This window comes from Muscardinus avellanarius (assembly GCF_963383645.1).
Source record: "Muscardinus avellanarius genome assembly, chromosome: 1".
Taxonomy (NCBI): Eukaryota; Metazoa; Chordata; class Mammalia; order Rodentia; family Gliridae; genus Muscardinus; species Muscardinus avellanarius.
Genome location: NC_137786.1, coordinates 61911530 through 61934000, shown reverse-complemented (window position 1 = coordinate 61934000; position 22471 = coordinate 61911530). Strand labels below are relative to the sequence as shown.

The following is a 22471-nucleotide window of genomic DNA, read 5'->3' as shown; positions in this document are numbered from 1 at the left end:
TTTCTCAGAGAGAGCCAAGCTAGTTACCTGAGTGCAGGTATTTAAGGCTAGGCTGCCTGAGGAAAGGAACCTATGACTTTTTTTTTTTTTTTTTGGTGATGCTGTGGTTCCTGGAAACCCTTGTACCTTTAGGCTACACTCCCAGACCTATTTTTTTATATTTTTATTTGGAAACAGGGTCTCTTAAGCCAGAGAGGCTGGCTTCGAACCTGCACAATCCTCTTGTCTCTGCCTCCCAAGCGTGGGGATTACAAGCATGTGCCAACCACGCCTGGCCGTCCTATGACTTTTTAATGCATTTGAAAGATACTTCTGATTTCAAAAATAATGAATGCCTAACTACAAATTTTAAGATAGCAGTTAATTCCTACCAGCTGGTTTTACATCTTAAGCCTTTAACTACTTTAGGGGAAACATTTGGTGTCTAAAGGTATCAACACTGGCATTAGTGCAGAAGTCCTGGGCCCCTCTCAGGAGGGGACTTCCCAGGAATTTCTAACTTGGTTTTATTTCAAGCGGCCCTACATGTTCCTTTTGTATATTTTTCTTGTATTTTCTCCATGGTCCTATTGTGGCATCTCACACCCTTTGTTATAATGCTGTATTTTCACCATGGTAAAACACTAAAAGATATATTTACACTCTTAAGTATCTGTATGTACTTTATATATATATAAAATAATGTCTCTGAATCTTGAATATGCATACATGTGTCTTGGGATTCTCGTTAAAATAAAGATTTTTGTAGGTCTGGAACCTCTGAGTTTACTTTCCCTTGGGCTCTGGGTGATGCTAGTGTTGCTGGCACTTGGGCCCTGCTTTGAGGTATCTAGGGTCTAGAGCAGCATTCCTCAACAGAAATTAATGTGATCCTCATACATAATTCAAAATTACTTACAGCTGCCAGGCTTGGTGGTGCATACTTGTAATCCCAGCATTTGGGAGGCTGAGGCAGGAGGATTGCAGTTCACAGACAGCCTCAGCTACTTAGTGCAGTCCTTTACAACTCAGTGAGACTCTGTCTCAAAATAAAGAATAAAAAAAAAATAGGTCTGGTGGTATAGCTAAGAGGTAGAATGCCCCTGGGTTTCATCCCCAGTACTGAAAAAAAAAAATTATATCTACATAAAATAACTTAAATTTGTGAAATTAATTTTTATGATACCAGGCATTGAGTGGTGATATATTTTACTTAACCCAGCACATCAAAATGCAGATTGAGTTTTTACTATAAAAATCCAAAATTTGAAATGTTTCAGAATCTGAAATACTTGTGGTCCTGTGTGTGTGTGTCTCCTGTATGATCACCTATATTATAATTTCACCATATATTATCCTTTCAACATAAACATAAAAATAATTATATTTTACGTTCTTTTTTATATTAAATATTTGAAATCTGGTGTGCATTTTACGTTCACACCATCTACCAGTGGCTACCATTGAACAGCACAGATCTGTGAGGTTGGTGTATATACAAGTAAGGACATTTTGAGTGTGTGATAAGGTTACATCACTATAGCATTATATTTGTAGAATTTCACTTCTTTTCTTCAGTTACACTTTATCTCTGCAGAAACTTTAGTATCTTTGTTTTATACAGAGAGTATACTCAAACTTTCCAGTTAATTGATAGTATTAAAGCAGCACTTCAATTTAGATAGCATGTTTAATGCCAATAATACATTCTTAGGGTTTCTCAAAACACCTAGTCTCATAGCCTTCCATCACTATTAAATTACTTTGTTTATATTCTCTACAAAACGTTTATGGCAATTTGAAATTTTGTTTTTCAAAATCTATCTGCTTGTTCATCTGTTCCCTTCACTAGGACATATAGTAAGTTATCAAGAAAATGAAATCATTTTTATCCCTCAGATTTGGATCATGCATTGAAATGCCTTCAGCGTGAAGATCCCAGTTTGAAAGTGAGGCTAGATCCCGACTCTGGACAAGTAAGAATATTATTACCTAACCTCAGAAGTCTTTCCATGATAGTGATTGTGTGTGTGTCCGTCTGTCTGCACCTGCACATGTACTGCATGTATCTAAAACATTGATTGGTATGGACTCTCCTTAGAAGTCTTTCCATGATAGTGATTGTGTGTGTGTGTGTGTGTGTGTGTGCGCGCGTGTGTCTGTATGTGTGTCTGTCTGCATCTACACATGTGCCTCATTTATTTATTTGTTTATTTATTTATTTATTCATTGTGGTGCTGGGGATGAAATCCAGGGGTCTTCTACCTCCAGGCTACACTTCCAAACCTAGTTTATATTTTATTTGGAAACAGGGTCTCACTAAGTTGCTGAGAGCCTCACTAAGTAGCTGAGGCTGGCTTCAAACTTGCGTGATGCTTCTGTCTCGGCCTCCCAAGCGCGGGGATTACAAGTATGTGCCACCACACCTGGCTCGTGCTGCATGTATTTCAAACATTGGTTGGTGTGTACTCCTGAAAGAAAAAGATATTTTTAAATTTAGAATATAAGCCGGGTGTGGTGGCACATACTTGTAATCCCGTAAGATTCATTAAGAAAAAGATTTCATGACATGCTGCACTCTCGTTTTAGGAGGGCATGGTAATGTTTATAAATGATTTTAAAAAGAATTCTTTTAAAAGATTATAAATTCAGGCTAGGCATGGAGGAGCACACCTGTAATCCTAGCATTTGGGAGGCTGAAATGGGAGGATCACAAATTCAAAGCCAGCCTCAACAACTTAGCAAGGCCCTCGGCAACTTAGTGAGATCTTGTTTCAAAATAAAAAATAAAATAGGGCTGGGAATGTAGCTCAGAGTTAAAATGCCCCTGAGTTCAATTCCCAGGACTACCCTCCAAAAATTATCAATGTTTGTTTGTTTGTCTGTTTATTTACTTTCTTTTTTGTGTGGTACTGGAGATGGAACACAGGGACATTCTACCTCTGAACTACACTGCCAGCTCTATTTTTTATTCTTTATTTTGAGACAGAGTCTCATTAAATTTCAGAGGGCCTAAGTAGCTGAGGCTGGCCGCCGGAACTCAGATCCTCCTGTCTCAGCCTCCCAAGTACTGGGATTACAAGTGTGTACTGCCAGGCATGGTGGAACATGCTTGTAATACCAGCATTTGGGAGGCTGAGACAGGAGGATCACAGTTTGCAGACAGCCTCAGCTACTACTTGGTGAGGCCCTGTGCAACTCAGTGAGACCCTGTTTCAAAATAAAGAATAATAATAAAAAAAAAAAATAGGACTGGAGGTATAGCTCGAAGGTAGAAAGCCACTGGGTTTCATCCCCAGTACCATACACACACAAAAAAAGAGTAAATTTCCATATGCCAGCTAAATGAGGTAGTAATTTAGTTTAATATTTAAAGATCACAGCAATAATTAAAACAAACTTTCTTTTAAAAACCTTGTATTTCAGCTAGGCATGGTGGGAGATGCCTGTAATCCTAGTACTTGGGAAGCTAAGACAGGAAGATTGGAGGTTCAAGGACAGCCTCGGTAAATAGTGAGATTCTCAGCAACCTAATGAGACACTGTTTTAAAACAAACAAACAAATAAATAAATAAATGGCTGGAGGTGTAGCTCAGAGGTAGAGGTAGAATGCTCTTGGGTTCAATCTTCAGTACCACAAAAAAAAGAATAAAGAAAAAAATTTATTTAAAAGATGGTAGTACATTTGGGAGTAGAGATACTGGGGATTGAACCCACAGACATTCTAACTCCAAGCTATACCACCAACCCCATTTTATTTTTTATTTTGAAATAAGGTCTCACTATGTTGCTGAGGCTGGCTTTGAACCTTCTTGTCTCATCCTTTCAAGTACGCAAATTATAGGTGTGTACTACCATGCCCAGTTAGCAACACTTTTTTTTAATAGCAAATAATGTACAAGTATAACAAGTAAAGAAACAGAACCTCTTTTTTTATCCCTTCATCCTGTTCAGTAATCATTGTGAATATTCTTCCATACTTTCCCTCAAATAGCTCTTTTATGATGCTATGTTATATAGCATACTATATTTCTCCACTTATAGACCAAGTTATTCTATTTGTATTTGTACACAACTTGCTTTTTTTTCTCAGATAATTTGCTTTTTATCTCTATATTAAAGAGTAGCGATCATATACCGAGTAGTCCCTTCTTAAAAATTTATGAATACAGTTTTATTACAGCAAAAGGATATAAATTACAACCAGTCAAAGGAAGAAACCCACCTAGGGAAAAGTCTGGGAAGGTTCTACATGCAAAGCATCTTCCATTCTTGGGAACATGTTGCCCTCCTGGCAGAGAACTGCCAACCAGAGAAGCTCACCCAAACCTTTTGTATCCTGAGTTTTTCTGGGACTCCGTCACATACTTTCCCGTGTGATTGGCCTTAAGTTTCCAGGCCACACGTAGGTTTGGCTAATATCTTTAGTCTCTAGTTTCTCTGAAGTCAGAGTAGATAAGGTATATTTATTCCAAAGTTCACATAATTCACATTGTTTGTCTGGTGGGCAACTATCAGCAAAGACACTTTGATCAGGTAGGACATTCTAGGGACCTTGAGATGACCTCCCAGGAGCTAAGGACAGATCTCTTTTTGGGTACACTACACAGAGGGCACATTGAACAAGGTAGAGCAATATGTACAACTAGGTTCTGTGCTCTTTCTTATACACAAAGACTGTTAGGTATAACCATTGTTGTTAAAAATACCCGAGTGATTTTGATTCAGAATTGGCTGTTCTAATAAAGACCCAAAGTAACATTGATTCCAAAAAGATAAAACTCTTTTACATGAAGGTTCAAACTCGTTTGGAGGTTTTGACTTGCCCACAAAGCTATAAAGTGCCCAGGTTGGTTGGGAATGCCCAAGTGGTTGAAAAAGTGTGGGGGAAGGTTATCTCCCCCATTAACAAGGTGTTGCCCTCGGTCACAGTTTTAGGACAGTTGCTTGCTTTATTAGGAAAAAGTCTTTACCCTCCTTTAAAGGCACAGAAGTTGCAAATATCAATTGCACTCATGTTTCATTGGCTAGAACTTAGGTTTGTCATTCAGATATGTAATCCTAGATAGGTGCTATTTAAACTATCATGGAAGGGGAAATAGCCAAGTACTTCTCTTGTAATCAATTTATCTTTCTAGTCAGAAAAGTAAAAAAAAAATCATGATTTGATGTAGGCGTTTTCTCCTCTTGAAAAATAAAATTGCAAAAGAAACTCAGTTTATGCTAGGCTTGGTGGCACACACCTGAAATCCCAGTACTTGGGAGGCTGAAACAACAAGAGGATTGCAGGTTCAAGGCCAGCCTCGGCAACCTAACAGGATCCTATTTTAAAAATAAAAAGAGAAGCCAGGTATGATGGTGCACGCTTATGATCCCAGCATTTGGGAGGCTGAGTCAGGAGGATCGTGGTTTGCAGCCTCAGCTACTTAGTGAGTTCCTTTTGCAATTCACAGAAACTCTGTTTCAGGGGGAAAAAATAAAAGGCTGGGAGTATATCTCAGAGGTGGAATACCCCTGGGTTCCATCCCTAGTACTGCAAAGAAAAGGGATGAGTATGTAGCTCAGAAGTATAGTGCCCTTAAGTTCAATACCAAAAATTTAAAATTTACAATTAATGAAAAATTACTTAAATATATATTATTATGCATTTATCTAGTATTTTGTAATAAATTTATTTTCTCTCGGTATTTATTTTATTTTCTTCCTCTTTTAATCAGACAGTCCTTTGTGGTATGGGGGAGTTACATATTGAGATTATTCATGACCGAATCAAGAGAGAATATGGCTTGGAGACCTATTTAGGGCCCCTCCAGGTGGCATACCGAGAGACCATCTTAAACTCAGTTCGTGTCACAGGTAAAAACTAAACTGTTTAGGGCTTGATGTTTTTATTTTCTCCTTTTCTGTCTTTCTGTCTAGTTACTTTAAATATAATTCACAGTCATTAGTGTCTTGCACAGTTTTAATATGTGTAGGGTTTTTTTGTTTTAAATACAACTTTATGCTATTACTATCCATACCCTTTATATTTTTTACTCGTTATTTTGAAACAGGGTCTCACTACATTATGGAGGGCCTCACTAAATAGCTGAGGCTGGCCGTGAACCTGAGATCCTCCTGTATCAGCCTCTCAAGTATTGGGATTATAAGCATAAACACCACACCTGGCAACCCATACCATCTTCTGGATCAGCTACTCATCAAGCAGATATGCCATTCAGTGGTCATGGGACAAGATAAGCCAATGAAATAGATGGCTTGTCCCAGTTCTCACCATCAGGGCAAATATGAGAATTTGAAATGAATATGATTTTTACTTCATAAAATAAGTGGATTTTTTTTTGGGGGGGCAGGTCTGGGGATGGAACCCAGGGGCATTCGACCTCTAAGCTACACCCCCTGCCCTATTTTTTATTTTTTATTTTGAAACAGGGTCTCACTAAGTTGTGGAGGGCCTCACTAAATAGCTGAGGCTGTCTGTGAACCGTGATCCTCCGGTCTCAGCCTCCCAAATGCTGGGATTACAAGCGTGTGCCACCATGCCCGGCATAAGTGGAAAATTTATTTCACTATTTAAAAAATATGATAATCCTATACTGCTAACATTCTTAAGAAAGTACAATTTTTAGCTTTTCAATAAAAAGAAAGAGGGTATAGGAGTCTAAAGAAAAGTGACCAGCCAGTAACCATTCTGGAGGAATCTGTCATCATCTTTAACCCAGCATTTGAGGGAAAGTGCTTCTGCAAAGTTTTAACTAGGAAAAGTCTCCTCTCAAAAGCAGAAAGAAAGGAAGCATATCTGGCTCTTGAAGTAGGGGGCACCATTTTTGAGAATTAACAGCTATAAGCTTCTGATGCAGGTTTCTAGCCAAAGTTCAAAGATGCAATATGATTTGAAAAACTCCCAAGAAGAATTTGTTATCAAGTATTTAAGTATTGATAGTATCCCACCAACAGAAAAGTGCATAGATGAATATATCAGTTTGAATCTATGGGGTATAATTACATTGTACCAATAGAAATCTGTAAGTAATATAGGTAATGATCCCTTAAAAACGAAAAAATTTAAGAACAAGCTGGGCCGGGCGTGGTGGCGCACACTTGTAATCCCTGCACTTGGGAGGCGGAGACAGGAGGATTGCGCAGGTTCGAAGCCAGCCGCGCTGATTTAAGAGACCCTGTTTCCAAAAATAAAAATAGGTCTGGGAGTGTAGCCCGGAGGTAGAAGGGCTTCCAGGAACCCCAGTACCGCCCCCCCACACACACACACAAAAGAACAAGCTGGGCATGGTGGTGCGTACCAGTAATCCCAGTACTTGGGAGGCTGAGACAGGAGGATCATAGGTTTGAGGCCAGCGTCAGCAATTTAGCAAGACCTTGTTTCAGAATAAAAAATACAAAAGGGCTGAGGGTTTAGCTCGGAAGTTCAATCCCCTATAAAACACACACATGCTCAGACACATGCACGCACGCACGCACACACCACAGCAAGCAGTGAAACATCATGCTATGTGATAAAGGAAATGCTCAAAAAAGTAGTGTGTATATGTGTGTGAGTAGTGGTGGTATCTATCACAGTGACAGGATTGCCAAATCTAGATTCATTGACCATCAAGATAATTAAGTAGAATAGTTGGAGAAAAATAGGTTTCATGAATCCATACAGATAATACATAAGCAAGTTATGGAGAGAAGAGGGAGTGTTCTTCCCCATATTTGTATGCCAGGCGCCTACTGTTAGATGTCAAGGAGGGCTAAAGTTGGAAAATAGTCTGGATGCCCCATGAACAATTTAAGTAAAAATAAACAAACTACTGAAAATAGTATTTATATAATAACAAATTCAAAATGGGATGTGTAAGGCCGGGTGTGGTGGCACACGCTTGTAATCCCAGCACTTGGGAGGCTGAGACAGGAGGATCGCATGGGTTCGAAGCCAGCCTCAGCTACTTAGTGAGGCTTTCAGCAATTTAGTGAGACCCTGTTTCCAAATAAAATATAAAAACGGTCTGGGAGTATAGCCCGGAGGTAAAAAGCCTCTGGGTTCCTCCCCAGTAACACACACACAAAAATGGGATGTGTATATGTGATATAACACTAAAGAAAATAATGGGAGTAATTACATATGATAGTATTTGCTTAAAAATGCTTCTAGATTCTGGTAATTTCTGTTTCTTTAATAGTTTCTTAAAATTTTTTTAAGCTTTATATACATTCTGTGGTGTGTGTGTGTTACTGTAGATGGAACCCAGGGACATTCTACTTCTGAGCTACATCCCATCGCTATTTTATTTTTTATTTTGAAACATAGTCTCACTAAGTTATGGAGGGCCTAAGGTTCAAGGCTGACTTGGCCTTGAACCTCTGATCCTCCTGTCTCAGCCTCCCAAGTTACTGGTATTACAGGCATGTGATACTACTTTTGGATGTATAAATTCTTAAATATAAAATATTTTATAAGATAAAAATAAACTTAAAAAGGAATTATGGCCAGGTGGTGGTGGCTCACGCTTGTAATCCCAGCATTTGGGAGGCTGAGACAGGAGGATTAACGTTCAAAGACAGACTCAGCTCCTACTTAGTGAAACCCTTTCAACACAGTGAAACCCTGTTTCAAAAAATAGGGCTGGGGGTATAGCTGGGAGGTAGAATGCCCCTGGGTTCCATCCCCAGTACCGCAAAAAAAAAGGGGGGGGGAATTCTGAAGAACTGTAGACTATAATCAATTTTTTTTTTTTTTTTTTTTTTTGGTGGTACTGGGGTTCCTGGAACCCTTCTACCTCCAGACTACACTCCCAGACCCATTTTATACTTTTTTTTAAATTTGGAAACAGGGTCTCTTAAGCCAGCGCAGCTGGCTTCGAACCTGTGCGATCCTCCTGTCTCCGCCTCCCAAGTGCAGGGATTACAAGCGTGCGCCACCACGCTCGGCCAATAATCAATTTTTAATTTCACATTTGGATTGTGAGTCACTGTGTCATGTGACCATTCACATAAAGGCATAGTAAGATAAAATCTTAGTAAATATGGAGTTTGAGCTACTGTTCTCAGTCTTACAAAAAGTGTTTTGCTAGTTTTGGGGGAAAGAAATAATCAGTACATAAAATATTGCTCAAAGCACATTTTGTGGGTCAACAGGGTTAAAATCCTTTCAATTTTTATTGGATAATCTTTTCTACTCTTGAAATGTTTTATCATTGGAGTGTTATTTTGTAACAAAAAATTTTGTAATTAAAAGAACTGTAATCACAAAAGATATTTGAGAAGTTTAAAGGTATAATCTTCATATGTGTTTCAACATATCTTAACATGATTCAGAGCAGATTTTTAACATTGACAGACATGCTTTGTACCTAGTAGAACTATTACCTTGTTTTTTTTGGGGGGCGGGGTCTGGGGATGGAATGGAACCCAGGGGCGTTCGGCCTCCGAGATACACCCCCTGTCTCACTGAGTTGTAAAGGGCCTAAGTAGCTGAGGCTGCCATGAACCGCAATCCTCTGGTCTCAGCCTCCCAAATGCTGGGATTACAAGCGTGCGCCACCATGCTCGGCTTATCCTGATTTTAACTATACTTAATGCCATTAGTCTATCTTCCATGAGACCTCGAGCTTGTTTGATTGTAATTTTGCCAATTCTAAAACCTTAACACTTCTCTAGAGCAAGTCTCTGAGGTTTCATACGCGACTTGTTTTTAGATACCTTAGATAGAATTTTAGGAGACAAACGCCACCTCGTGACTGTTGAGCTAGAAGCAAGGCCAAGTGAAGCCCCGTGTGCTCTGCCTGTGGTCGAGTATGGTGGCAGCGTCAGCGAGGACCTTCTGAAGGCCTGCCAAGAGGCTGTTGAAAATGGAATTCAGAGCGCATGCCTCCAAGGTAAGGCACTCAGATGAGGGTTAGCAGAGCGTTCCACCTGACCATCATTCCCCCTTTTTTTTTTTTTTTTCAGGAGGAGTGGGTGCTGGAGATGGTCTAACACATGCTAATAAGCACGTGCTGTATCACTGAACTACACTCTAGCCTCCCAATCATTCTTTACATTACAGATTATGTCAGTCTTTTCCTAGTTTTACTAGTGTCTTCTCCCCATTTCTTTGCACATGTTACTCCTCACTGCATATTGACTACTAAGACACTTTCTCCCCTGCATAGGACCATTGCTTGGATCCCCCATTCAAGATGTGGCAGTTACTTTACATTCACTGACAATTCACCCGGGTACTTCCACAACTATGGTTTCTGCCTGTGTCTCAAGATGTGTACAAAAGGTATACAACTGTGCTAATCCTTTTGCTTCAGGGCAACTGTAGAATGTCATAGTACTGAGCTTCGGTTACTACCCCAAAGCAGGCCAGTGGAGTACCAGATGGAGCACACTGAGCTGTGTGGTACTTTTGAGGAAGCCACGTAAAAGGTAGAAGGTGCTTTTTAAGTTCAGCAGTTAGGTAATATTAAGAAAAAGACTGAAGACCGTTCCATGAGCAGTGTGTCCCACTTAATTGCATGGAGTTGAATCCTCAGTTGTAGCATATTTCCCCTTAATTTTTGCCTTTCCCTACTCCATTTTTTTTCCCTGAAGGACATTTTCAGTTTCCCTGTTTATTTTTCTTTAAGTGCATGTTGTTCTTAGCCTTTGAAGTCTAAGATTCTAAACAGAATATTATTTAAGAAAGGGTTTATTATCGTTATGCTTTTATTGGTAGAAAGGGTTTAAAGAATACATTTCTACTATGTGTTCTTTAAGTTCCATCCTTTATTTGTCTCTGATTGCTCTCTCTCTCTCTGGCATGCAGTGTCTAATATATATAAAAAATATTGAAGCTCTTGACTTAAAAAATAAGATCTCTATGGGAAAAGTTAAAACAAGCAGGTTCACTAGAGCCCTAGGCTTAAGAGTATGGACAGAGCCAGTCGTAGTGTTGCGTACCTATAATCCCAGTACTTGGGAGGCTGAGACAGGGGGATCACAGGTTTGTGGCTAGCCTCAGGAACCTTGTGAAGCCCTCACAACTTAGTGAGACAATTTCCAAATAAAAATATAAAATAGAGCTGGGGTATAACTCAGAGGTAGAATGTCCCTGGGTTTAATCCCCAATACCACTAAAATAAAATAGGTCTGGGAGTGTTGCTCCAAGGTAGAATAACCCTGACTTCAAACCCTAGTCCCCCTCTACCCCAAAGAGAGTATGGGCAGTGTTTCAGTTTTTCAATTTTTTTTTTTTTTTTTTTTTTTGTACTAGGGATGGAACCCAGGGCCATTCTACCTACCAGCTACACCCCGAGCACCCCCCCTTTTTTTTTCTTTATTTTGAAACAGGGTCTGACTGAGTTGCAAAGGGCCTCACTTAAGTAGCTGAGGCTGTCTGCAAACTGCAATCCTCCTGTCTCGGCCTCCCAAATGTTGGGATTAACAAACGTGCGCCACCATGCCTGGCTTCAGATTTTCAATTTTTATGAATAATTTTCTTTAGTAGAAATTTGATTTCCAATATTAAAAAAGATGGGTTAATTCTTTATTCTCTTTAGGCTCTGAAGAAAGCTGACAAGCAGGTGTTAGAGCCCCTAATGAAGCTGGAGGTTATAGTGACTAGAGACTACCTCAGCTCCGTCCTTGGGGACCTGGCACAAAGAAGAGGAAGCATTCAGGAAGTCCAGACTCGTCAGGACAATAGAGTTGTTATTGGATTTGTTCCCTTAGCAGAAATGATGGTAAGTACTTTGTGACTGAAACAGATGTCCTCTTTTTTATATGTGTATATAGAAGCTTTATATTCCAAGTTAAAAATAGGTAGTAACACCTGAAGCCATCACGGCTTTGATTTAGAGAATGCAAGCTAAGTTCCAACCAGTAGGAATGGATAAGATTTTGGATTTAAGTTGCTGGGAGAATTCGGGGATTGCAGCACTTCAGGGGCTTCTGTCTAACCACAAGACCAGACATTGAGGGGCATCATACCTAAAATGGCTCTGGTCTTAATGACCACTTTTTCCTTTCCATGCATTTATCTTCTTCTGTAGTTTTATGGCCAACATCATCCTCCCCCATCCGCCTCTTCGGCTTTTAGGTACCTGGGTACCAGCAGAGCAGTAGGAAAGACAAGAGTCATTCTACCAGATACTAGGGCCACAGAATACAACTGCATCCTACCTACATGAGGCTGTGTTTTCTTGTTCTCCACAACATTTTCATATTCAGTTTTCTTAAAACATGGTTAAATGAAGGAAGTTTTATGATTAACTTTGCATCAATGACATTGTCTCTTTTCCTGGTAATAGTCAACAGACAATCAGCAGGAAGAGAGACTTATGGCTTAAATTTAATGCGATAATAAACTTATTTTGTTTAGGGTTATTCAACTGTGCTTCGATCACTTACATCAGGCTCAGCTACTTTTGCCTTAGAATTATCTACTTATCAAGCCATGAGTCCCCAAGACCAAAGTGTACTGCTCACTCAGAGAAGTGGTTCAGCCTAAATGTTTTATGTCCTTGAAAATGGAAAGAAATTCGGGAGCATCGACATAAAACCTACTTACTTCATTTTCAGTAAGAATCATTTTCATTTTATTTATTGGACAAACACATTACTGTCTCAGTACACTCAAAGAACAAGATGGTGTCATTTGACAGCGTAATGGCCCTGGCGCTGCCCGTTCTGGCTTGTATGATGAGAGCTGTGCCAGTGTACATGAAGCATACCTGAATTGATCCCCTAGGAAGCTGTTACTGCTCTTAGCTCTGTGGAATATTTTGAGTGGTACTATAAGGTTTTATTTCTTTTGTTTTTGAAGCGTCTCTCACAAGAAGGATGCTGATCTTCCGTATGTGATGTAAAATGACTCAATAAAAATATTCCAAACACAGTCTAATAACTTTTTTTATTTACATGATTTCAAAATCAAGTTGGTGGTAGTAGATTGCTATGGCCTTTTCCCCTCGTTTTTGTTTGTTCATTTTTACGTTTTGTTCTTTTAGTTACAGTATCCTGTATAGAGCGGTTGTGCAGCTATTCCACGTCTGTAGACAGATAACAAAAAAGATGTGTTAGATTGATAGAACTCTATCCTCAGTAACTAATGCTGTGATTTAGTAATTCTAATTTAAGTTAAGCTTTTTAAGATGAGTTATAAGTTATACTAAAATTTTCCATATCTATAAAACATATCATCTGTATCTTCTTATAGGTATTATTATCACCTACAAAAAATAATTCCCAGTTTCTCCACATTAACTCACCCTTTTTATTTATAGCACAACAAAACAAAACAACCCCACGAAGCTCAGAAACATCAAACAGTGGACTTCAGAGAACCCTAGCTTGAAGGAGAAGCGTTTGTCTTACTTGAGCATTCTGCAGCGGTGGCTTGTTAGTCTCTTGTAAGCATCATCAATGCTATCCACTTCTTCAGGACTCCAGAGTCTTTCACCAATAGCACTTGCCCGAGGCCTAAAAATTAAAACTTGTGTCTACCAAAGCAGTCTAAAATCATGTTTTCTCAAATGTCTAAGTCATATGCTTGGGGGAAGTACTTAGTGCTTTCTTACTTGAATGGCTTTTTTTTTTTTTTTTTTGGAGGTAGTGGGGATTTAACCCAGGGACATTCTACTACCAAGCTACAACCCCAGCCCCATTTTTTTTTTTTTTATTCTTTATTTTGAAACAAGGTCTCAGTAAGTTGTGGAGGCCTCACTAAGTAGTTGAGGCTGGCCTCGAACCTGTGATCCTCCTGTCTCAGCCTCCCAAGTACTGGAATTACAAGCACGTGCCGCCACACCCAGCTCAGCATCTTTATTCTTAACTCAAATGTTGCCACTTGAATTCCTTACCATAACCTTGGAATAAGGTTAGTTGAATCCACAAATTCTCCCCATAGACAAGCTTCTCCACCAATCACAAGTTTTTTCTGTTTCTCATTACCTGCATTAAAATCATTGAATTGATATGTTAAACAGTTGCAGTTGGAGGAATGTATACAGAAGCAGCACTGTTTTTTCTTCTGTCTTTATCCTTGGGTAACATTCCTCTCCTGGAGGCAGCAGGACCTTTGTTCCTACCCTTAGCCACAGTTCACAGTGCTTGATAGCACGTAGAGACAAATGTGGTGTGTCCACGTTAAAGATACTCTTTTGGAATACTAGTTTCTTTTTAATGGTTTATGACTACTACACCTGCCTTCAATTTCTATCTTTTGGTAATGAAAAGAAAACAAAGGACTGAGTACCTAGTAACTCTTTTTTGTTAATAGTAACTATGACCTTTGAATTGTCATAAAGTGCTTTCTAGAGGAAGTATATTAATTCTCAGTAGATCTATAGTTTTGATTTTGTGTGTGTGTGGTACTGGAGAATGAACCCAGAGGCATTCTATTTGAGCTACACTCCCAGCCCAATTTTATTTCTTATTTTGAAATAGCATATTGCTAGGTTGATGAGAGTCTTACTACTTGCTAAGGCTGTCCTCAAACCTGAGATCCTCCTGTCTCAGCCTCCCAAGTACTAGAATTACAGGCATGCACTTCCACACCTGACTAGTTTTGAAAATTTTAACAGCAGAATTCTTAAAAAGGATTTTATAAAGAGTGATATACAAAACTGAACAAAGTGGAACTGTTAATGAAGAGGGTCTGAGAGCTGGACGCTCCACTGTTCTTTGAACTCTTAAGTCTACACAGGCTGTAATCCACTAATTCGCTATAACTTTGCCTATGTGTCCTACCACGTTAATGTAGTCAAACATTTTTCAGATGTAGAAGCAAATGACAAGAATGATTACTGCAAATGGAGGTGATATTTTAGGGGGTCTACTTTTCAAACTATTTAGACAAGTACATGTTTTTTTTTTTTTATTCAGAGTTTAAGATGATACTGAGAGGGTACTTTTTTTAAATAAATGAACAAAATCAAGAACCAAACATAAAATATTTCGTGGGAAGTTAAAGAAAACTAACCAAAGTAAAGATGGTTGCTTCACTTACCTGGAAAATCAAGAGGATTTACTACATAGTAATTTTTCCAATCTTGCCCATAACTAATCAGATCTAAGTACCAAGGTGCAGAAAGGAGTACAGGGAAGCCAGATGCTGTGATGTTACTCATTTTTTCCGCATATGTTTCCTTTTTCCACACTTCAATTACTGTATCTGGTTGGAGCTATTAAAGTTAAAATTGCAACATATAGTATTAGGTCTAGCAGATACAGTTGATGTAAATCTTAAAGCATTATGGCTAGGAACATAGTCTTCTCAGAGTCTTGACAATTATGTTTTCCTCTTTCCCTAGCAGTTAGTGCCATATGCTGTTCAGTGTACAGTTTCATTGCTATTCAAGTACCATCAACCCAATGATTGTATTAAATTTAACTTTTGCCATAAAAACAGTGTACATCGATTATTTTACTTACTACAAAGCTACCTCACAAACAATAAAGATGTATTTGTTTTGAACTTCCAGGGGAAAAAAAGAAACTTCAGTCAGACTACTTCAATTTGTAGTCAATAATGAGAACACAGATTAAGGGGAAGAGCATTAAGACACTTGTATTATCAGAATTAAACGTGCAGTGGCTGAGACAGTATCCCAAGTTCAAGGCCAGACTCCATAACTTAGTGAGGCTGTTTCTCAAAATAAAAGCCTGAGGGTTGAATTTAGGGATAGCGTGGCCTTGGGTTCTATTCCTAGTACCACACACACACAAAGGTCAGGGGTTTTCTTCATAATTCGTACCTTCTCGTTAAAGGCCTCTTCCCAGACGATGGACCTCTTATTCATGGATGTAATAATGCTCAAAAGCCTAGCATTGTAAAAAAAAAAAAAAAAATCACAAAGTTACTTCAGATCACAATTATAATGATATATTAAAAGATGCATATTTTCTACCAGTGATCATTGGGAACAAAGAGGTACCTTGTTAGTGTTACATAACTATCTAGCAGAACCAGCCAAAGTTGGGCAGTGAGTCAGGTAGTTCCTTCTTTCTTACCCATGGCACAGAATCTAACATAGTAGAAGGGATTAATAATCATTTGGTCATAGTGCATGAACTAAAGCAGAAATAAGTTGGTAGGAAACTCATAGGAAACTATAGACAGTACTCTCAGGTAGTTTCATAGGTATCTTAGAGTAAGGAAAAATCATTTAGCCTGTATCACCTAAATGGCATTCAGCTGTTGGCGGGCAAACAGTCTACAAATATTATAGCCACTTAGACATTAGTAGGTGACCTGTGGGGTAAATGACAATGCATCCCACCAAAAGCTGGCTAGATGAAGGCTGGGATCTGGGCTTGCCAAATGAACAGTACAGAGCAAGAGCTAGCCCACTAGAGCCTGCCTCATGAGCTAAGGATGGCTTTTATATTTGTAAAGCATTGTTTTTGAAAAAGAAAGAAAGCTGGGCGTGGTGGTGCACACTTGTAATCCCAGCATTCTGGAGGCTGAGACTGGAGGATCAGGGTTTGCGGACAGCCTCAGCTACTTAGTGAGGCCCGCTACAACTCAGTGAGACCCAGCTTCAAAATAAAGAATAAAAAAAATAGGGCAGGGGTGTAGCTCTGAGGTCAAATGTCCCTGGGTTCCATCCCCAGACCCCCCCCCACACACACAAAAAGTACAAACTATATGGTCCACAAAGCCTAAAATACTTACTCTGGCCCTTTATGGAAAAAGTTTGCTGGTCTCTAATCCAGAACAGCACCCTCCAGTAGAACTTTCTGCCATGATGATTTCTTCAGTATCTGCACTTATAATATGGTAGCCACCAGTCCCATCTGGCTATGGAAAACCTAAACTGTGGCTAATACAACTGAAGTTTTGTGGGGTTTTGCTTTTGTTTTTGCTTTACAGTACTGGGGATTAAACCCAGGGGCATGCTACTTCCAAACTATACCCCCGGCCCTTTTTTTTTTATTCTTTATTTTGAAATAGGGTCTCATTAAGTTGCAGAGGGCTTCACAAACCTGTGCTTCTCCTGTCTCAGCCTCCCCAATGCCGGGATTACAAGGGTGCACCACCACACTTGTTAAGACTACATTTTTAACTTTAATTAAATACAAACAGCTGCCTGTGGCTGTGGCTACTGTATTGTATAGCACAGGTAGAAAGCAAAAGAGATGCTCTAGGAGTTAACAAGAGAATATGACGCAGGGGCTGGATGGTGAAGACTCTGCAGGCTAACTGGGCTTTGAGCTGAGCTCTTAACATTTGATGATTTCATTTTTGTATTCAAGCAGTTATTGCAAAATACTTAAGAGTGACTATGTTACTGATTTAAAGAAAGCAGTACACATCACTTCCTGACTTAGTGAGTTTTCATCTATACTTTGACAAAGGGCCGGGAGAAAATGAAAAAAAAAAAAAAACAGTACTAAATAACTTAAACTTTTACAAAATCATTGATAACAGAAGAAGGCTTTCAAATAACTTACTTTTCAATATAGTAAGTTTCTAGTTCTGAATAATTTTTGCCAAATCCTTTTTTCTTCATGAAATCTTGGATGTCTGGATTGGATGCCCTTAAACAAAAATTCAGTGATTATTATTTCACTAAGTTTTGGTGCCAAATCTACTATTTACTTGAGGTACTGGGGATTGAACCCCCTAGCCTAGCACATCCTGGGAGAGCAAGCATTTTGCCACTACACTACAGCCCTAGCCCTAGCTCTTGCCTCAGCTTCCCCACTAGCTGGTATTATAAACATGCACCAGTTACACCCAGCTACCAATCTACTATCTAAATAGCACGTATAGCCAACATCAATTGCGCAGACACAACTACTGAAATTTGTAGGGCATAAAAGCATAAAAATCTTAATTATGAGTTATAAATTTCCCATTACATTTTTCCAGAAGCTGATTTTCCATTAAAAAAAAAAAAAAAAAAAAGCCGTTCCCTACCACCACCCCGGCATCTAGAGCTTTTTGCAAAATCTAAGAATTTTTATTTGAAGAAAAAAAAAAACTCCATTTAATCATTGCCCTCTTGCACTAAAGTTGTTCTCACTTACAAGTAGTCTTATTTTTTATCTATTTTTATTGTGGTACTGGGGATGGAACCCAGGGGCTTTCTACCTCCGGGCTACACTCCCAGACCTATTTTATATTTTATTTGGAAACAGGGCCTCACTAAGTTGCTGGTCTCTTCTATTTAAAAAAAAAAAAAAAAGCCAGGTGTGGTGGCACACGCTTGTAATCCCTCGTTTGGGAGGCAGAGACAGGAGGATTGCGCAGGTCCGAAGCCAGCCATGCTGGCTTAAGAGACCGTTTCCAAATAAAAAAAAGTATAAAAAAATAGGTCTGGGATTGTAGCCCGGAGGTAGAAGGGTTTCCAGGAACTCCAGTTCCACCAAAAAAAAAAAAAAAAAAAATCTTCAGATTTCTTCTATACCTTGATTCTCCTTCCTAGGCTTTTATCTCATACCACCCAAATGTATATTCTACAAAAATCTACCATGTCAGGAGTTGTGTTGCATAGTATAAACCCTTACAAGCAGAGGTGTTATACCCCAGAATTTCTGCTTTTCACGTGGAGCCCTCTATGCCTACTTTGTTTTTTGTTTTTGTTTTTTTTGGTGGTACTGGAGGTGGAACCCAGGGGCTTTCTACCTCTGGGCTATACTCCCAGACCTATTTTATATTTTATTTGGAGACAGGGTCTCACTAGGTTGCTGAGAGCCTCACTAAGTAGCTGAGGCTGGCTTTGAACCTGTGCGATCCTCCTGTCTCAGCCTCCCAAGCGCGGGGATTATAAACATGTGCCACCATGCTTGGCTCCTCTATGCCTTTCTTTGAATGCAAGCTGTTATTTTTTAAGAGGTTTTAGAATCATCATACCAACAATCAAATTCCACTTCATCTCCTCCCAAATGAATGAAAAGGTCTGGAAATACTTGACTAATTTCTTTGAAAAATGTAGTAAGAAATATGTATGTTGTATTTAGAAGAGGGTTTATAGGCCCAAAACCTTTTTCATCTTTGTTGTAACATGGTGTCAGGAGGTCTTTCTGACCTAGAAGAAAATACAAAAATTCATTTTTAGAAAAGGGTGTTAAGCCAGGTGTGGTGGTGCACACTTACAATCCCAGCATTCGGGAGGCAGAGATTGGAGGATCGCAGTTTGCGGACAGCCTCAGCTACTTAGCAATGCCCTTCTCAACTCAGTGAAACCCTGTTTCAAAAAAAAAAAAAAGATTAAAAAATAGGACTGGATGTGTAGTTCAGAAGTAGAATGCCCCTGAGGGTCCCATCCCCAGTACCACAAGAAAAAAAAAAAGGGTCTTAACCACAAAGATGTGGCTTTGCACAATCTATTATGCTATAGATTCTCTTCCACTTATGGTGTTACATCCTGATAAACCCCACTGCAAGTTGAGAGTATTGTAAGTTAAAAAAAAAAACATTTAAGTCGGGCGTGATGGTGCACGCTTGTAATCCCCGCGCTTGGGAGGCTGAGACAGGAGGATTGTGCAGGTTTGAAGCCAGCCTCAGCTGGCTTAAGAGACCCTGTTTCCAAATAAAATATAAAATAGGTCTGGGAGTGTAGCCCGGAGGTAGAAGGCCCCTGGGTTCCATCTCCAGTACCACCAAAAATAATAATAATAATAATACATTTAATAAGCCAGGCGGGGTGGCATACACCTGTAATCCCAGTACTTGGGAGGTTGAAACAGGAGGATGGCAAGTTCGAGACCAACCTTGACAGCTTAGTAAGACTCTGTTTCAAAATTTTAAAAAAATGGGCTGGGGGTGCAACTTAGAGTTAGAATACCTTTGGGTTCAATCCTCAGTACAACACACATAGCAAATGCATTTAACACACCTAACCTACCAAATATCATAGCTCAGCAGCACTGTACCCTAAAGAGTACAGGTTGTTTACTCTTGTTTGGTTATGTGACTGACTGGGACTGAGAGCTAGGGCTCATTAAAACCTGCCACCAGTTCAGGAAAAGACCAAAATTCAAAGTATGGTTTCTGGACAGACATGGTGGTGCATGCTTGTTATCCCAATACTTGGGAGGCTGAGACAGGAGGATTGCAGGTTTGAAACTAGCTTCAGCAACTTAGTGAGGCACTTAGCAACTTGGTGAGATGCTATTTTCAAATAAATAGGTCTGGGGGTATAGCCTGGAGATGGAGGCCCCTGGCTTCCATCCTCAGCACCACACACACACACACACACACACACACAGAGTACGGTTTCTATTAAATGCATAACAGCTTGAAACCATTATCAAGCAAAAAATTTCAGCGGCCATGATAAGTCAGGACCTTCTGAACTCTATTTCTTTAAACTATAAAAAAAATTCATACAGAAAATATAAACATGCTTACCTAGAGTTACTATGGGTTTTCTTCCAAGAAAAACCAGGGAGATTTGTTTCCTGAGTTTCCTTCCTGTATCTCCCTCCCTCCCTCTCCCTCTCCTTCTCTCCCTCTCCCTTTCCCTCTGTTTCCCTCTCTCTCCCTCTCCCTCTCCCTCCCTCTCCCTCTCCCTCTCTCCCTCTCTCTCTCTCTCTCTCTCTCTCTCTCTCTCCCTCTCCCTTTATCTCCCCCTCCCTCCCTGTTTCCTTTTCATCCAGGCTTTGAGATTTTATCCACTTTAAGCATCAATGCTTCGCACCCAATCTTCAGTTGCCTTAACTCTTAAGTTTGTCTGTTCTTTAAATCCCCTGCTCAACACAACTAGGAAGCCTACCTGCATTTCAGTCGGATCTAACAAAAACCAAACCCCTCTACCAATGCTGTGACAGAGCCCCTTTAAAACAGAGCCTCACAAGAGACCCTGTTTCCAAATAAAATATAAAAATGTCTGGGAGTGTAGCCCGGAGGTAGAAGGCCCCTGGGTTTCATCCCCAGTACCACCCCCAAAAATAAATAAAGCCTCAAGTTGCTCCCCCCCCCTCCACTCAGTTTTCTTACTGGTAAAAGCCATTTGTTTCTTCTGAACTTCCTCATGCTGAAAATGGAAACAGAAGCTACCCCTCAGCCAGGCAAATAGAAACTGTGACATATTCTCTGACCAGCATAACCTAGCTAAATCTATATATGGATATTTCCTGGCTTTTATTTCTCTACATTATAACTATGTCTATAGGACCAGTGGAGACAAATTAGCAGTTTCTACATCATTTGCTTATTTCTGATGTGCTTGGGTGCTAGCCAAGATCCTGGCAGGTTCCCTGGCTTGGCTACTGGTAACAAGTTTTCTTTTCTAGCTTCTGAATATTGAGTTCTAGTAAGGTCACCACCAACCTCTATAGTTCTTCCTTCTTCTGGAGTCAGTCAGTTGGCAAGTTCTGTGAATTATATCTCAGTTTTGTTATTTTTCATACCCATTACCACCCTTCTAGTCTAGGACTTTAGTCTCTATACCCTTTCAACTGTCACTTTCTCAAAGGTTTTCCCAAAATATGACTCCCATCATGATAGTCCTTTGCTTAGGAACTCTGCACTGGTGTCCTGAAGAAACTCATATTCCTCACCCAAGGCCTCTACAGTGTACTTTCCCACTACTCTCCATGTCTACCATAATCGGAGTATTTATTGAGCAATTATAAATGCCAGGTACAATGCTGTATGTGTTTTATATTCATAAATGAGTCATAATCATTTTTATGTTTTCTTTTCCCCTTGGTGTGGTGTTTTGTTTTGTGGTACTGGGGATGGAACCGAGGAACATTTTACTTGAACTACACTCCCAGCCCTATTTTATTTTATTATTTATCTATCGATTTATCTATCTATGTATTTTTGCGGTAGTGCAGATGGAACCCAGGGGCATCCTACCTCCAAGCTACACCCTCAGCCCGATTTTTTATTCTTTATTTTGAAACAGGGTCTCACTAAGTTGCAGAGGGCCTCACTAAGTAGCTGCGGCTGTCTACAAATGGAGATCCTCCTGTCTCAGCCTCCCAAGTACTGGGATTGTGAAATGTGCCACCACGCCTGGCTCCTATTTTATTTTTTATTTTTATTTTTTATTTTATTAGTAGCCTCACTAAGTTGCTGAGGCTGGCAACAAATCTCTTATCCTCCTGTCTCAGCCTCCTAAGTATTGGGATTACAAGCATGCACCACCAAGTCTAGCTTCCCCTTGATTTTTATACTTTACATATCTATACACGGTGACTTAACTCAATAGTAGACATGGAAGTTATTGAATCACATTTGTTAATAGTGCGGGTGTTGTGAAAACCACGATTAAAAAAAAAAATGACCAAACACCAAGCCATAAAATAAAGAGATGTAGGACCTGAAGTGTTCACTTTTCATAACTTATAAAATAAACTCCTTACCTTTTCCCCAGGACTGCACGTGTCCAGGGGTATCAAATTCTGGTATGATTCGAATCCCTCGTAATCTGGCATATTCAATCACCATACGGATATCACTTGGTGTATAAACATGATACAAAGTATAGCTTCCCTGTAATATTCAAGTTAAAATGCACAAAGTGGGTTTGGTCTTCTAGACACTGTTAACAATTCTGTTTGC

General features: G+C 39.6%; 2 protein-coding genes across 2 annotated transcripts in view; one reads left to right on the top strand and one right to left on the bottom strand.

Moving 5' to 3' along the window:
• GFM2 (GTP dependent ribosome recycling factor mitochondrial 2) overlaps window positions 1–12457 on the top strand; it is a gene marked incomplete at both ends in the record, with an annotated part of 52586 nt that extends 40129 nt beyond the window's left edge. Inside the window, 6 exons of the mRNA XM_080705316.1 lie at window positions 1879–1955; window positions 5697–5835; window positions 9678–9857; window positions 10134–10249; window positions 11508–11690; window positions 12329–12457. Of these exons, the coding sequence (XP_080561442.1) occupies window positions 1879–1955; window positions 5697–5835; window positions 9678–9857; window positions 10134–10249; window positions 11508–11690; window positions 12329–12457 (824 nt within the window). The remainder of the gene's footprint in view (window positions 1–1878; window positions 1956–5696; window positions 5836–9677; window positions 9858–10133; window positions 10250–11507; window positions 11691–12328) is intronic.
• Window positions 12458–12841: 384 nt separating this feature from the next.
• Window positions 12842–22471, bottom strand: part of HEXB (hexosaminidase subunit beta) — a gene marked incomplete at its 5' end in the record, with an annotated part of 32212 nt that continues 22582 nt past the window's right edge. The window contains 8 exons of the mRNA XM_080704872.1: window positions 12842–12998; window positions 13324–13428; window positions 13809–13899; window positions 14957–15131; window positions 15705–15771; window positions 17404–17490; window positions 18809–18983; window positions 22273–22402. Of these exons, the coding sequence (XP_080560998.1) occupies window positions 12953–12998; window positions 13324–13428; window positions 13809–13899; window positions 14957–15131; window positions 15705–15771; window positions 17404–17490; window positions 18809–18983; window positions 22273–22402 (876 nt within the window). The 3' untranslated portion in view covers window positions 12842–12952. The remainder of the gene's footprint in view (window positions 12999–13323; window positions 13429–13808; window positions 13900–14956; window positions 15132–15704; window positions 15772–17403; window positions 17491–18808; window positions 18984–22272; window positions 22403–22471) is intronic.